This window comes from Nerophis lumbriciformis, linkage group LG09, assembly GCF_033978685.3.
Source record: "Nerophis lumbriciformis linkage group LG09, RoL_Nlum_v2.1, whole genome shotgun sequence".
Classification (NCBI taxonomy): Eukaryota; Metazoa; Chordata; class Actinopteri; order Syngnathiformes; family Syngnathidae; genus Nerophis; species Nerophis lumbriciformis.
Genome location: NC_084556.2, coordinates 49,072,467 through 49,087,829, shown reverse-complemented (window position 1 = coordinate 49,087,829; position 15,363 = coordinate 49,072,467). Strand labels below are relative to the sequence as shown.

At 41.1% G+C, this 15,363-nt stretch overlaps 1 protein-coding gene across 2 annotated transcripts in view; it reads left to right on the top strand.

Annotated features, from left to right (window-relative positions):
• supt6h (SPT6 homolog, histone chaperone and transcription elongation factor) overlaps positions 1-15,274 on the top strand; it is a 68,676-nt gene extending 53,402 nt beyond the window's left edge. For both annotated transcript variants that reach the window (XM_061962984.1, XM_061962983.1), the window contains exons 31-37: positions 2,030-2,143; positions 4,291-4,415; positions 8,238-8,350; positions 8,538-8,621; positions 8,699-8,877; positions 14,293-14,552; positions 14,632-15,274. In XM_061962984.1, coding sequence (XP_061818968.1) covers positions 2,030-2,143; positions 4,291-4,415; positions 8,238-8,350; positions 8,538-8,621; positions 8,699-8,877; positions 14,293-14,552; positions 14,632-14,830 — 1,074 coding nt within the window. In that variant the 3' untranslated portion in view covers positions 14,831-15,274. The remainder of the gene's footprint in view (positions 1-2,029; positions 2,144-4,290; positions 4,416-8,237; positions 8,351-8,537; positions 8,622-8,698; positions 8,878-14,292; positions 14,553-14,631) is intronic.
• The last annotated feature ends 89 nt before the right edge of the window (positions 15,275-15,363 follow it).

Sequence of the window (15,363 nt, the reverse complement as noted above, 5' to 3'; positions counted from 1 at the left end):
CCCAAAGCTCAACTCACACAATGGCAATGCTTTTGCTGCTACTGCAAGATGCCGCAGATCGTGCTCTGGGGAGGGAGCGCATATTTCACGACCATGTAGACCTATTTGCCCGAAGTGACGAATATTTTTTTTGAACGCTTTAGGCTACCTCAGCATTCCCCCCTTTCTTAAACTTACGTTTTGACATTATGTATTTCCCCCGCGGGATAATACGAATTTGTCTTCTGTAATGTGTTTGTGTTTTCTCCGTGTGTTTGATGTTCGGCTTTTCCGCTGGAATTGTGCGCTTATATGGGGAATTAAGGGCGTTTACCTATGCAAATTACGGAATTAAGGGTGTCAACTAGAGATGCACGGTTTGCGGGCACAACCGCAGAGTCCGCAGATTATCCGCAGATCGGGCGGATGAAATTAAAAAAAAAAAAATTTTATCCGCGGGTCGGGTCGGGTCGGGCGGTTGAAATAAAAAAAAATTAGATTTTAAATAGATTCAGGCAGGTGGCAGTTAAACCAATTCGGAAATATATATACAAACGAGCAGGCACCTGCTGCATATGCCACAACAGAAGAAAAAAAAAAAAAGAGATGGACACTTTTACGGAGCGGAGAAGGGACGCCTCGCCGGGGTCCGGGGCCGAGGCCCCTTCCCCCGAGAGGGCCCCACCGGGAGCCGTAGCTGAGGCGATCCGCGAGAAGGGCCCGACGCACGTCCAGGGTCACCACCGCGCCCACCGCACCGACACCCCGCCTCGTCCGCCTTCGCCGCGGCCGGCGTCACGCGCAGCAGGTAAGCAGCTTACCTGCCCGCCATCCCCGTGGCCGGGGGCTTGTAACAGGGGTCACTCCGCGCGCTCCGCCCGCGCAGCTTACCTGCCCGCCACCCCTGTTGCCGGGGGCGCGGAACAGGGGTCACTCCGCGCGCAGTGCGCTCACGAAAGGGGTGGGGCTCACCCTGGTTGATATAGACAGCAGGACGGTGGCCATGGAAGTCGGAACCCGCTAAGGAGTGTGTAACAACCCACCTGCCGAATCAACTAGCCCTGAAAATGGATGGCGCTGGAGCGTCGGGCCCATACCCGGCCGTCGCCGGCAGCGAGATGCGCTTGGAGGCGCGCTCAGCGCGGCTCCCATATGATTGCGCACTGGTGTGCGTTTGAGTCGTGACAGCGTGGCACGCGAATGTCTGTGCTGCATTGGATCAGTCTCCTTTCTTTAACAGGCAAAAGCTTTATAACCTCACTAATGCCTTGCATCGTCTATATTAGATATATAACAACGGGCGGGTGCGGGCGGGTGCGGTTCTGATCAAATGTTACATCGGGTGGATGGCGGATGGTTGACGACTTTCTGATGCGGTTGCGGATGAAATAATTGCCTATCCGCGCATCTCTAGTGTCAACATATGCATATTGGGGAAATAAGGGCGTGTTTATATGCAAATTATGATAGACACGCACGCGCTAACCATTTGGCATTCAGCAACTTAAGAACAGCAGGTGGGAACAATTTGGTCGTTTAAGAATACGTCATGAATTTGAATGGACTCCTCTTAGGAAATCACTGAGGAAGAAAGATAAGAGGAAAAGTTAGGAACTTATTGCTGAATGGGGCCCAATGGACTTTTCATCACTTGCTGTAAATAAAAGTTCATGTTTTAGCAGTAATTTAGTGGTCAGAAGTATTTTTGTATTCAAATAAGTGATCATGTAATGACAAAGAGGCCGAAATGATCGCGTTTATTGGTTTTCACGTTCAAATCGCTGTGCAGACAACACGGACACGGCAAAAGTGTCGCAAAAGTCACGTGTAAAAAGACAAGCCTATAGGGAGTCCCTGCTTCACACACACACACATTTTTTTTACACACACGCTGATCAAAATACGCGCGCACACACACAGATCTGATTACACACATTGATATACAGACACACACATTCGTACACCCACACATTGAAATACACGTTTGCAAATAATTTTGCTACAATTACACTTCCATAGAATGTTATTGATAACTAACTCCATGGTGCAGGAGTTTGAAGACCTGGATGAGATCACAGCTCGCTTCATCCAGCCAATGGCCGCCTTCGCTCGCGACCTGCTGGGCCACAAGTACTTTCAAGACTGCAACGCAGGAGCCAAGGATGTAAGTTCTCCCTTTCCAATTCTTGTTTATTCTCCTTATAAAAAGCTAGAAAGGAAAACAAAGAAAGATCTAAGTAGGGTTGGGTCATTATATGATCGTGATCGTTGATCGCGATCATTTTGAGTTTGATCAAGGTACCGGTAATCAACTGTTGGCATATGCAGTATTACCCTGCTCAAACATGCATGGAAAAATCTGCCTTTATTAGCCGTGATCCTCCGTGTGTCTGTGCATGTGAGTGTGTTTGTGTTCGTGTGAGTGCATTCGAACAATCCCTGTCCACCGTCGCGAAAGTCTGGCTCGTCACGACGTAGTTAATGTCCAATTAGCGTTGTACCTTTTCTCCCTTACACAGCCGTAAGTGCAGGCCAGAAAAACAAAATAAAGAAATATGGCCAACATTAGCATAGAAGTTGAAACATAACATTTAGAAGGAGCAGCAACTTTAGTGACAGACTTTAGTCCAGGGGTGCCACATAGAAAAAAATCTACTCCCAAGTCGGCCGGACTGGTAAAATCATGGCACGATAATGTAAAAATAAAGACAACTTCAGATTATTTTCTTTGTTTAAAAATAGAACAAGCACATTCTTAAATGGTACAAATCATAATGTTGGGGCTTTTTACACTTACTGTATTTTTCGGAGTATAAGTCGCACCGGAGTATAAGTCGCACCGGCCGAAAATGCATAATAAAGAAGGAAAAAAACATATATAAGTCGCACTGGAGTATAAGTCGCATTTTTTGGGGAAATTTATTTAATAAAACCCAACACCAAGAACAGACATTTGAAAGGCAATTTAAAATAAATAAAGAATAGTGAACAGGCTGAATAAGTGTACGTTATATGACGCATAAATAACCAACTGAGAACGTGCCTGGTATGTTAACGTAACATATTATGGTAAGAGTCATTCAAATAACTATAACATATAGAACATGCTATACGTTTACCAAACAATCTGTCACTCCTAATCGCTAAATCCCATGAAATCTTATACGTCTAGTCTCTTACGTGAATGAGCTAAATAATATTATTTGATATTTTACGGTAATGTGTTAATAATTTCACACATAAGACGCTCCTGAGTATAAGTCGCACCAAACTATGAAAAAAAAACTGCGACTTATAGTCCGAAAAATACTGTATGTAGCATCATCTACAAGGATACAAAGAATTGCTATTGCGACATCCAGTGGACCCATTTAGATCAGCTGTTTCTTTCATTAAAAAATTTCAGGTTAATTTTTATACTTAGTAAACTCATCCCACGGGCCGGATAAAATCTGTTCGCGGGCCTGATCCGGCCCTCGGGCCTTACCTTTGGCACCACTGCTTTATTCTCACTGACTGCTTGAGTTCACCTTGCGGCGTGTGCAGTAATCCTGCCTTGAATGCGGACTCGCAGGCACTTACAGAATGTCTTTGTGACTGAACTACTGTAATAGTCCCGACTGGGAGAATAAACACAACCACTAATTTAATCAAATACATTTTTATATTTAAATATTTTTTAATCAGACTTTTTGTTTACGTGATTGCTCTAATGAAACTCCTCCGATATAACATGTACTAAAAAATTCTGCAGGCACTTTTTGTTCAAATAATTTTTTAGTTTGTGAATGAAAAAATGTTGTTCTTGAAATAATCTGTTTTATGTGTTGCTACACGTTCTTTTACAGTACCTCAAATTCAAGCTGCATTTTAATGTATTTTAATTAAATATAAGATCACATCACTGATACTTTGTTTACTACAGAATGAAGTTTGTGATGACAAGCAAAATAAAAACAAGACCTTTGAGACCATTAAAAGTTGTTCTCTTTACACACAAAATGTGCAGAAAAAGAATTAAAACCGAGGTACAGACCATAGCGTGGGTTACTTGTAATGTTGCACCTCTCATAAACACAATCATATGAACAAAATGAAAGTTGTCAGCTGTTAGCATTTATTATTGCCTCGATCGAGCATGGTGGAAATGTCTGTGACAAGATGCCGCAGTAGTGAACAGCAGGGATGCAATTACTCGATATAATTCTGCACGGGACAATCCGACTTTAATTAAAAAAATAAAATAAAACATTTGTTTTGCCATATCGCTTGGCCCTAGATCTAAGTTTCTATTTGTTGTTCTTCTGACAGAAAATGGAGGAGCTGCTGACCAGAACCAAGAGGGAGAAGCCAGCCTTCATTCCTTACTTTGTGTCTGCTTGCAAAGCTCTACCTGGAAAGTTCCTGCTGGGCTATCAGCCTCGTGGAAAACCACGGTGAGCTTCTTAGCATTCACGGCACAGGCTGGCATTTTTTTATGGAATCCTATGAGATGGGAGTCATCTTTACTAATAAGGGAGCCGGAATCAACCAGTAAGATATAGACGTCAGGACAGGTGCCGATATTTTGTAGTTTTATTACAGTAAGCCCACATTGTAATGTGAGAGAAAAGAACTACAAGACCCAGAAGGCAAGAGTACTTCTGGTTGCGCCAACGGAGAAACAGATTTGTCAAAATACTATGGAGGTTAATTTGTGTCTTTATTACGAAAGCTTTTTTTTTGACACTGAATTTATGTAACTGAATTTTGTGAACAGTGAAATTTTATACACTACAGTTTTTTTACACTGAATTTTTACACACAGAATTTTTTTTACACTCAATGTTCTTATGCTGAATTTGTATACACTATATTTTTTCACTCTGAATTTTTTTTACACTCAATGTTTATATGCTGAATTTTTTTACCCTGAATTTTTATACACTGAATTATTTTTACGCAGAATTTTTATACAATGATTTTTTACACTCTGAATTTTTTTTACAGTCAATGTTTATACAGTGAATTTTTTTCATAATGTTTTTACACTGAATTTTTTTACACAATGTTTTTACACTGAATTTTTTTCACATTGTTTTTACACTGAATATGTTTACACAATGTTTTTACACTCTGAATTTTTTTCACTTAATGTTTATACGTACACTGAATTTTTTTACACTATTATTTTTACACTGAATTTTTACACTCAGAATTTTTTTTACAGTCAATGTTTATACACTGAATTTTTTTTACACTCAATGTTTTTACACTGAATTGTTTTACAGTTAATGTTTATACACTGAATTTTTTTCACAATGTTTTTACGCTGAATTTTTATACACTGAATTTTTTTTACAGTCAATGTTTATACACTGAATTTTTTCACAATGTTTTTACGCTGAATTTTTACACTTTGAATTTTTTTTACAGTCAATGTTTATACACTGATTTTTTTTACACGTTTTTACACTGAATTGTTTTACACAATTTTTATACACTGAATTTCTACACTCTGAATTTTTTTTTCCACTTACTGTTTATACACTGAATTTTTTTACACTATTATTTTTACACTGAATTTTTACACTCTGAATTTTTTTTTACAGTCAATTCTTATACACTGAATTTTTTTTACACAATGTTTTTACTTCGAATTTTTATACACTGAATTTTTACACTGAATTGTTTTACATTCAATGTTTGTACTGAATTTTTTTCACAATGTTTTTACGCTGAATTTTTATACACTGATTTTTTTTTTACAGTCAATGTTTATACACTGAATTTTTTTACACTGATTTTTTTATACACTATTATTTTACACTTATTTTTAAAACACTGAATTTTTATACACTGATTTTTTAAATGAAAATGTCAGCATAATTTAATGTAAACAAAATTCAGTTCACAAAATTTTAATCCAAAAAATTCCGTTACCGGTACATAAATTCCACCCATCCATCCATTTTCTACCGCTTGTCCCTTTTGGGGTCGCGGGGGGTGCTGGAACCTATCTCAGCTGCATTCGGGCGGAAGGCGGGGTACACCCTGGACAGGTCGCCATCTCATCACGGTACATAAATTCAATGTCAAAAAAATGTTTTCATAATAAAGACACTAACCTCCATAAAATACGATTTACAGCACAAAGGAAGCAATATTATGTTTCTTGTGAGGCAGTAAACATGTTTTATTCATCTTGTACACCAGTGGTCTCAAGAAGAACATGTCTTTCTCTTTGCAGGTGACGTTCCACCATTTTAGTATAAAAATGATGATAAAACAGGTTACAAAAGTGAAGTATAGGTGCACAGAGAGCCTATTTTTAAAAATAGATTTTTTTTTTATTGATTTTGAATATTATGAATACATTTAGAAAAGGAATTTAAAATAATCGCGATTCTGGTCTTAATTAAAAAAATGCTCCCCTAGTGGCGAAATGGAGATAGAACTTCCACCATGACTGTTTTGAAAAATTATACACCCTTCTGCCCAAATGCAGCTGAGATAGGCTCCAGCAACCCCCCGCGACCGCAAAAGGGACAAGCGGTAGAAAATGGATGGATGGATGGACATTTGCATACAAATATCAAAAACATTACTAAATGTGACCACACATTAGAGTGTGTCACATATACAGTACAGGCCAAAAGTTTGAACACACCTTCTCATTCAATGCGTTTTCTTTATTTTCATGACTATTTACATTGTAGATTGTCACTGAAGGCATCAAAACTATGAATGGAACATGTGGAGTTTTATGTACTTACGAAGAAAAAGTGAAATAACTGAAAACATGTTTTGTATTCTAGTTTCTTCAAAATAGCCACCCTTTGCTCTGATTACTGTTTTGCGCACTCTTGGCATTCTCTCGATGAGCTTCAAGAGGTAGTCCCCTGAAATGGTTTCCACTTCACAGGTGTCATAGTTTTGATGCCTTTAGTCACAATCTACAATGAAAACAGTCATGAAAATGAAGAAAACGCATTGAAATGAGAAGGTGTGTACTGCATATATTGTATTACCGTATTTTCCGCACCATAAGGCGCCCTGGGTTATAAGCCGCGCCTTCAATGAACGGCATATTTCAAAACTTTGTCCACCTATAAGCCGCCCCGTGTTATAAGCCGCATCTAACTGCGCTAAAGGAATGTCAAAAAAACAGTCAGATAGGTCAGTCAAACTTTAATAATATATTAAAAACCAGCGTGATGTGGGCGCGCATGGAGTCGTATATCAACATGGACGGAGCTGCGTGAAAAAAGCCACCCGGCCTCTTCGCGTAAACTTACCTTAACCACTCGCTCATCTTTTCTTCATCCATCCATCCCTTCGAGTTAGCTTTTATGATGACGCCGGCTGGAAAGGTCTCTTTTGGCAAGGTCTTCCTTTTGAATATCACCATGGGTGGAAGTTTCTGGCCATTAGCATGGCAAGCTAGAACCACAGTGAAGGATGACTTCTCATTCCCTGTGGTGCGAATATTCACCGTACGTGCTCCCGTTGTATCCACAGTGCGGTTCACAGGAATATCAAAAGTCAGTGGAACCTCGTCCATGTTGATAATGTTCTCTGGCCGGATCTTTTTTTCAGCTATCTTGTTTTTACAATATGCACGGAAAGTAGCCAGCTTTTCTTGAAAGTCTTTAGGCAGTTGCTGTGAAATAGTAGTCCGTGTGCGGATGGAGAGATTGCGTCTTTTCATGAACCGGAAACCTGTCGCTTAGTAGGAGCCATTTTGTGGTCTTTACAGATGTAAACACACAAAGGAAATGAAACGTAATATCCGCGCGCTTCTTCTTCTTCTACGCGGGCGGGTGGTTGCTTACAGTAGAAGAAGAAGCGCTTCCTGTTCTATGGGGGCGGGTGCTTACCTTGGCGGTTGCTTGCGTAGAAGAAGAAGCACTTCCTCTTCTACGGGGAAAAAAGATGGCGGCTGTTTACCGTAGTTGCGAGACCGAAACTTTATGAAAATTAATCTTAATATTAATCCATATATAAAGCGCACCGGGTTATAAGCCGCACTGTCAGCTTTTGAGTAAATTTGTGGTTTTTAGGTGCGGCTAATAGTGCGGAAAATACGGTACCATATATTTTTATATATGATTAACATCTTAATCATAAATATAGCATACATTTGAAAAACAAAAATACAAATAATGGTGAGCAGATGAAATAAGATTCAATGTATTAGAAGAAGAAGAAAAATGGGAGCAACCTTTATTTGATGTACACCTCACACATGGTGATGGTGTTTTCTTGCATGATGACAGGGTGGAGTACGTGACCATCACACCTGATGGCTTCAGGTATCGCTCACAGGTCTTTCCCACAGTCAACGGCTTGTTCCGCTGGTTCAAGGACCACTACCAGGAGCCTGTGCCCGGTAGGACCCCCAACCCATCATATACCATCATCTTCGCCGTCTATTATTCAAGTTTCTTTGACTTTGTAACCACGAGGGTATGTCGAGCAAATGATAGTTGGCAGCAACCAGCAGAGGGCGCACTTTGTGTTGATTTGTTTGCGCCGATGACTTTAAACGTGTTGACGCTGGTCTCCACCGTCCACAGGCATTACGCCCACCAACAGCAGCAGCACCCGTACGCGTACGCCCGCATCTCTGAACGCGACGCCCGCCAACATCAACATCGCAGGTCAGGTGCCGCCGTCCTTGTCTTTCTTTTGGGCGAACTGCCCCGTCTGACCGGCGGCGTCTCTCTCCTCCCCTCAGACCTGACACGAGCCGTCAACGCCCTCCCCCGCAACATGACCTCGCAGATGTTCAACGCCATCGCCGCCGTCACCGGCCAGGGTCAGAACCCCAACGCCACGCCGGCGCAGTGGGGCTCCAGCCAGTACGGCTACAGCGGCGGCAGCACGGGCGGCGGCGGGAGCTCCTCGGCCTATCACGTGAGTGCACTTGAACGCGGTTGGTTTAGTCCAAAATGTGGCCATTTGCCATTGCTAACAGAAGTCACGTGACTATAAAGTATACACATGTAAAATCAGTTTAAAAAGTTAGCATGTTAACAGTTAGCATGTGTCAAGTACCAAAGTATATGACTTTTAGGTGTTTGGATGCAAAATCAGCAAAAAAAAAAAAAAAAGTTAGCTTGCTAGAATGCTAACGTTAGCATGCTAACAGTTAGCATGTGTCAAGTATCAAGTTATGAATTCTGAGAGGGTCGGCTGTAAAATTGGCTAAAAAGTACCAAATTATATGACTCTTAGGTGTTAAGATGCAAAATCGGCAAAAACAGAAAAGAAAGTTAGCTTGCTAGAATGCTATTTTTAACATGCTAATAGTTAGCATTTGTCAAGTATCAAGTTATGAGTCTGAAGGGGTCGGCTGTAAAATTGGCTAAAAAAGTACCAAATAATATGACTCTTAGGTGTTAAGATGCAAAATTGGCAAAAAAAAGAAAGTTAGTTTGCTCGAATGCTATTGTTAACATGCAAACAGTTAGCATTTGTCAAGTATCAAGTTATGAGTCTGAAGGGGTCGGCTGTAAAATGGGCTAAGAAGTACAAAATTATATGATGCAAAATAGGCACACAAAAAAAGGTTAGCATGCTAAAGTTAGTTTGCTAAAATGCTAAAGTTAGCATGCTAACGGTTAACATGTATCAAGTATCATGTTGTGAATTCTGAGGGGGTCAGATGTAAAATTGGCTAAAAAGTACCAAATTATATGACTCTTAGGTGTTAAGATGCAAAATCGGCAAAAAAAAAAGGAAAGTTAGCTTGCTAGAATGCTATTGTTAACATGCTAACAGTTAGCATTTGTCAAGTATCAAGTTATGAATTCTGAGGGGGTCGGCTGTAAAATTGGCTAAAAAGTGACAATTTATATGACTCTTCGGTGTTAAGATGCAAAATCGGCAAAAACAAAAAAGAAAGTTAGCTTGCTAGAATGCTATTTTTAACATGCTAACAGTTAGCATTTGTCAAGTATCAAGTTATGAGTCTGAAGGGGTCGGCTGTAAAATGGGCTAAGAAGTACAAAATTATATGATGCAAAATAGGCACACAAAAAAAGGTTAGCATGCTAAAGTTAGTTTGCTAAAATGCTAAAGTTAGCATGCTAACAGTTAACATGTATCAAGTATCAAGTTGTGAATTCTGAGGGGGTCAGATGTAAAATTGGCTAAAAAGTACCAAATTATATGACTCTTAGGTGTTAAGATGCAAAATCGGCAAAAAAAAAGGAAAGTTAGCTTGCTAGAATGCTATTGTTAACATGCTAACAGTTAGCTTTTGTCAAGTATCAAGTTATGAATTCTGAGGGGGTCGGCTGTAAAATTGGCTAAAAAGTGACAATTTATATGACTCTTAGGTGTTAAGATGCAAAATCAGCAACAAAAAAAGAAAATTAGCTTGCTAGAATGCTACTTTTAACATGCTAACAGTTAGCATTTATCAAGTATCAAGTTATGAGTCTGAAGGGGTCGGCTGTAAAATTGGCTAAAAAAGTACCAAATTATATAACTCTTGGGTGTTAAGATGCAAAATCGGCAAAAAAAAGAAAGTTAGTTTGCTAGAATGCTATTGTTAACATGCTAACAGTTAGCATTTTTCAAGTATCAAGTTATGAATTCTAATTGTCACGTCTCGTTCGGATGCACATTCTGGACGCCGTCTTTGCTCCGCCGTAAGTCTTTGCTGTCGTCCAGCATTCTGTTTTTGTTTACTTTGTAACCAGTTCAGTTTTAGTTTCATTCTACATAGCCTTCCCTAAGCTTCTATGCCTTTTCTTAGGGGCACTCACCTTTTGTTTATTTTTGGTTTAAGCATTAGACACAATTTTACCTGCACTATGCCTCCCGCTGTTTCCGACATCTACAAAGCAATTAGCACCGGTTGCCACCTACTGATATGGAAGAGTATTACACGCTTACTCTGCCGAGATCTAGACAACACCGACACTCAACAGCAACACATCATTTGCAGACTACAATTACTGGTTTGCAAAAAATATTTTTCACCCAAATTGGTGAAGTCAGACATTGGCCTTGTTAGGCCTATATTAGGGGGGCTCAAGCCCCCCTAAAATATTATTAAGCCCCCCTAAATAATTTGGTGTTTTATATATATATATATATATATATACCGTATTTTCCGCACCATAAGGCGCCCTGGGTTATAAGCCGCGCCTTCAATGAACGGCATATTTCAAAACTTTGTCCACCTATAAGCCGCCCTGTGTTGTAAGCCGCATCTAACTGCGCTAAAGGAATGTCAAAAAAACAGTCAAATAGGTCAGTCAAACTTTAATAATATATTAAAACCAGCGTGATGTGGGCGCGCACAGAGTCGTATATCAACATGGACAGAGCTGCGTGAAAAAAGCCACCCGGCCTCTTCGCGTAAACTTAAACTTAAACTTACCTTAACCACTCCCTCATCTTTTCTTCATCCATCCCTTCGAGTTAGCTTTTATGATGACGCCGGCTGGAAAGGTCTCTTTTGGCAAGGTCTTCCTTTTGAATATCACCATGGGTGGAAGTTTCTGGCCATTAGCATGGCAAGCTAGAACCACAGTGAAGGATGACTTCTCATTCCCTGTGGTGCGAATATTCACCGTACGTGCTCCCGTTGTATCCACAGTGCGGTTCACAGGAATATCAGTTGCTGTGAAATAGTAATCCGTGTGCGGATGGAGAGATTGCGTCTTTTCATGAACCGGATCCCTGACGCTTAGTAGGAGCCATTTTGTGGTCTTTACAGATGTAAACACACAAAGGAAATGAAACGTACCGGTACGGTAATATCCGCGCGCTTTTTCTTCTTCTACGCGGGCGGGTGGTTGCTTACAGTAGAAGAAGAAGCGCTTCCTGTTCTATGGGGGCGGGTGCTTACCTTGGCGGTTGCTTGCGTAGAAGAAGAAGCGCTTCCTGTTCTACCGGGAAAAAAGATGGCGGCTGTTTACCGTAGTTGCGAGATCGAAACTTTATGAAAATGAATCGTAATATTAATCCATATATAAAGCGCACCGGGTTAAAAGCCGCACTGTCAGCTTTTGAGTAAATTTGTGGTTTTTAGGTGCGGCTAATAGTGCGGAAAATACGGTATATATATATATATTTTTTTTTATTATTATTATTTTTTTACAAATACATGCCGACATATTCATTATAAAGTGGCCCGAATATGAGTTTAAATAAATTAATCATATAACCTGTCATTATTCACTCAGTTTCCCCTCACTTCATAGCGTAAATCACCAAAAATTATTCCCGGGCGCGGCACCGCTGCTGCCCACTGCTCCCAGGGGGTGAACAAGGGGATGGGTCAAATGCAGAGGACAAATTTCACCACTCCTAGTGTGTGTGTGTGACAATCATTGGTACTTTAAGGTAGAGAGCCCCTTTAGTGTGTCGGTATCCAATCCATTCCACTTGTTCATATAGAAAATGCCCACATCACTCAAAATCCAGTCCGCAATTTCTCTGCGACCTTGTTTGCGGTCCTTGGACTTGTTCATATAGAAAATGCCCACATCACTCTTGTAGAATCTATATAAAGTAATATACACTAGCCTAATGTTAAAATAATGAAAAAAACATCATTAAATATATTTGTTTTATTGTATTTTTACATTAATAGCTGTTGTATTATTATAGGATGGCTTGTTAAACATTTCATACGATTTTCAGAGGGAGGAAAAACCAAGACATTTAATATAACATGTAAAATGAATAAATACATAAAAAGAAGAAGAAAAAAAATGGTTAAAAGCAGAGGTGGGTAGTAACGCGCTACATTTACTCCGTTACATCTACTTGAGTAACTTTTGGGATAAATTGTACTTCTAAGAGTAGTTTTAATGCAACATACTTTTACTTTTACTTAAGTATATTTATAGAGAAGGAACGCTACTTTTACTCCGCTACTTTTACTCCGCTACTTTTATCTACATTCAGCTCGCTACTCGCTACTAATTTTTATCGATCTGTTAATGCACGCTTTGTTTGTTTTGGTCTGTCAGACAGACCTTCAAAGTGCCTGCCTTACTGGTGACGTTTCACTTCGTTCCACCAATCAGATGCAGTCACTGGTGACGTTGGACCAATCAAACAGAGCCAGGTGGTCACATGACCTGACTTAAACAAGTGGAAAAACTTATTGGGGTGTTACCATTTAGTAGTCAATTGTACGGAATGTGTACTTCACTGTGCAATCGACTAATAAATGTTCCAATCAATCAATCAAAAGTGTGAAGGAAAAAAGATACTTTATTTCAACCGTACATGCCGTCAAAAGCCTAAAGACTGATCGCACATGAGGACGTTCCTGTCTTCACAATAAAAGTGCCGCTCCATCGCGCCTGCGCTTTCAAAATAAGAGTCTCCGAAAGCCAGCGTAAACAAGCCAGCAAGCTACGGAGTTTGACGCCAATATATTTCTTGTAAAGTGTATAAAAACGAATATGGAAGCTGGACAAATAAGATGCCAAAAACCCACCACTTTCATGTGGTATTAGACAGAAAGGAGGAACTTCTCTTCTCCTCCATTTGAAAACGTGGACGTTACCATCACTACTGTCTGATTACAATCAACGCAAGTCATCAGAATCAGGTAATACATCAATTTATATTCTTGTCTTCATGAAAGAAAGGAATCTATATGTTAAACATGCATGTATATTCATTAAAACACCTTTAACATGTAAACAAAAACAGCAAAATAAATACATATAAATGATATACTGTATATATCAATGTATATGTATGTATGTATGTATATATATATATATATATATATACAGTATATATATATATATATATATATATATATATATATATATATATATATATATATATATATATATATATATATAATATGAGTGTGTATGTTACTCATCAGTTACTCAGTACTTGAGTAGTTTTTTCACAACATACTTTTTACTTTTACTCAAGTAAATATTTGGGTGACTACTCCTTACTTTTACTTGAGTAATACATCTTTAAAGTAACAGTACTCTTACTTGAGTACAATTTCTGGCTACTCTACCCACCTCTGGTTAAAAGCCATCGTCCCGGGGAGCATTTAATTTCGTCCCGTGCATTTTTTAAATAATAATAATAACAATTAATAATTTCTAATTCTTTGTTAGTCGTTTGTGAAGTTTTGTGCTCGTGCGCTACGTTCGCTCTCCTGGGGGCTAAGCCCCCCTGTCCTTAAAAGCTTGTGACGCCCCTGAAGTCAGACAATCTCCCACGGCACACCAGACTGTATCTCACGGCACACTAGTGTGTCGCGGCACAGTGGTTGAAAAACACTGGTTTAGTCACACCTGCTGTCAACTATTTCCTCCCTCGCAGGTGTTCGCCACGCCCCAGCAGCCGATTGCCACGCCCATGATGACGCCCAGCTACTCGTACACCACGCCCAGCCAGCAGGCCCTCGGCACGCCGCAGTACCCGGGCTCCACGCCGCAGTCGACGCACGCCCACGCCGGCCACACGTCGCACCACAACCACCACGCCCACAGCAGCCAGCACGGCCACGCCTCCAGCACGCCCTCGTCCACCGTGTCCTCCCGAGGGCGGACGCCGCAGCAGCAGCCCACGCCGCCGCCTAAGTAAGTGCAAGCCGACATGACGACCTCCTCTTCTGTCCACCAGATGGCACCAACACCCCGCTCTCTGTCCTCCCCTCAGGCCCAGCAGCAGCGGCAGCAGCTCCACGGCGGTGGATTGGGGCAAGATGGCCGAGCAGTGGCTGAAAGAGAAGGAGGCCGAGGGGCGTAAGAAAAGTCAGAGGATGACGCCGCGCCCGTCGCCGAGCCCCATGATCGAGAGCACGCCCATGTCCATCGCCGGAGACGCCACGCCCCTCCTCGACGAGATGGATCGATAGGACACCACCTCCACCTCCCCGCCCAAACATTTTATCATCCGGTCACAGCAGTATTCTCAAACAGGAAGTGGGACGTCTAAATATGGACCTGCATGTCAGGCGAGCTGTCAATCCCTTTTTAATTTGCTGTGCGAGGGGGCGGGGCCACACCTGGACTTTTTTACGGAACCAATCAAAGACACGTTTGTTTTTTTTTGTTTGTCTCAAAGCGCCCGCCGTGCACGCTCACCGACATGCTGGACGGTCTCGTCTCCGCCGCTGTAGTGTCACGCATGACTTCCTGTTTGAACCTCCGATTGCCAGTTCGTGTATCGACGCCACGTGACAAGGCGCCCCCCCCCCCACCCCCGCGCGTGTGAGCTGTATATTACCGTCGCCATAGCAACGCTCGCCGTCACAACGGGACAAGGTTGGACCGCCTCTTTAATAAAAGTGTTGAATTTGTCGAGGTTCATTTCCCTTTCATTCGACGACAAGAGACTCTTTTGTCCTCGGCGCTCAAACAATTCCTCCTTTTTTTCCCCCGTCCCCAC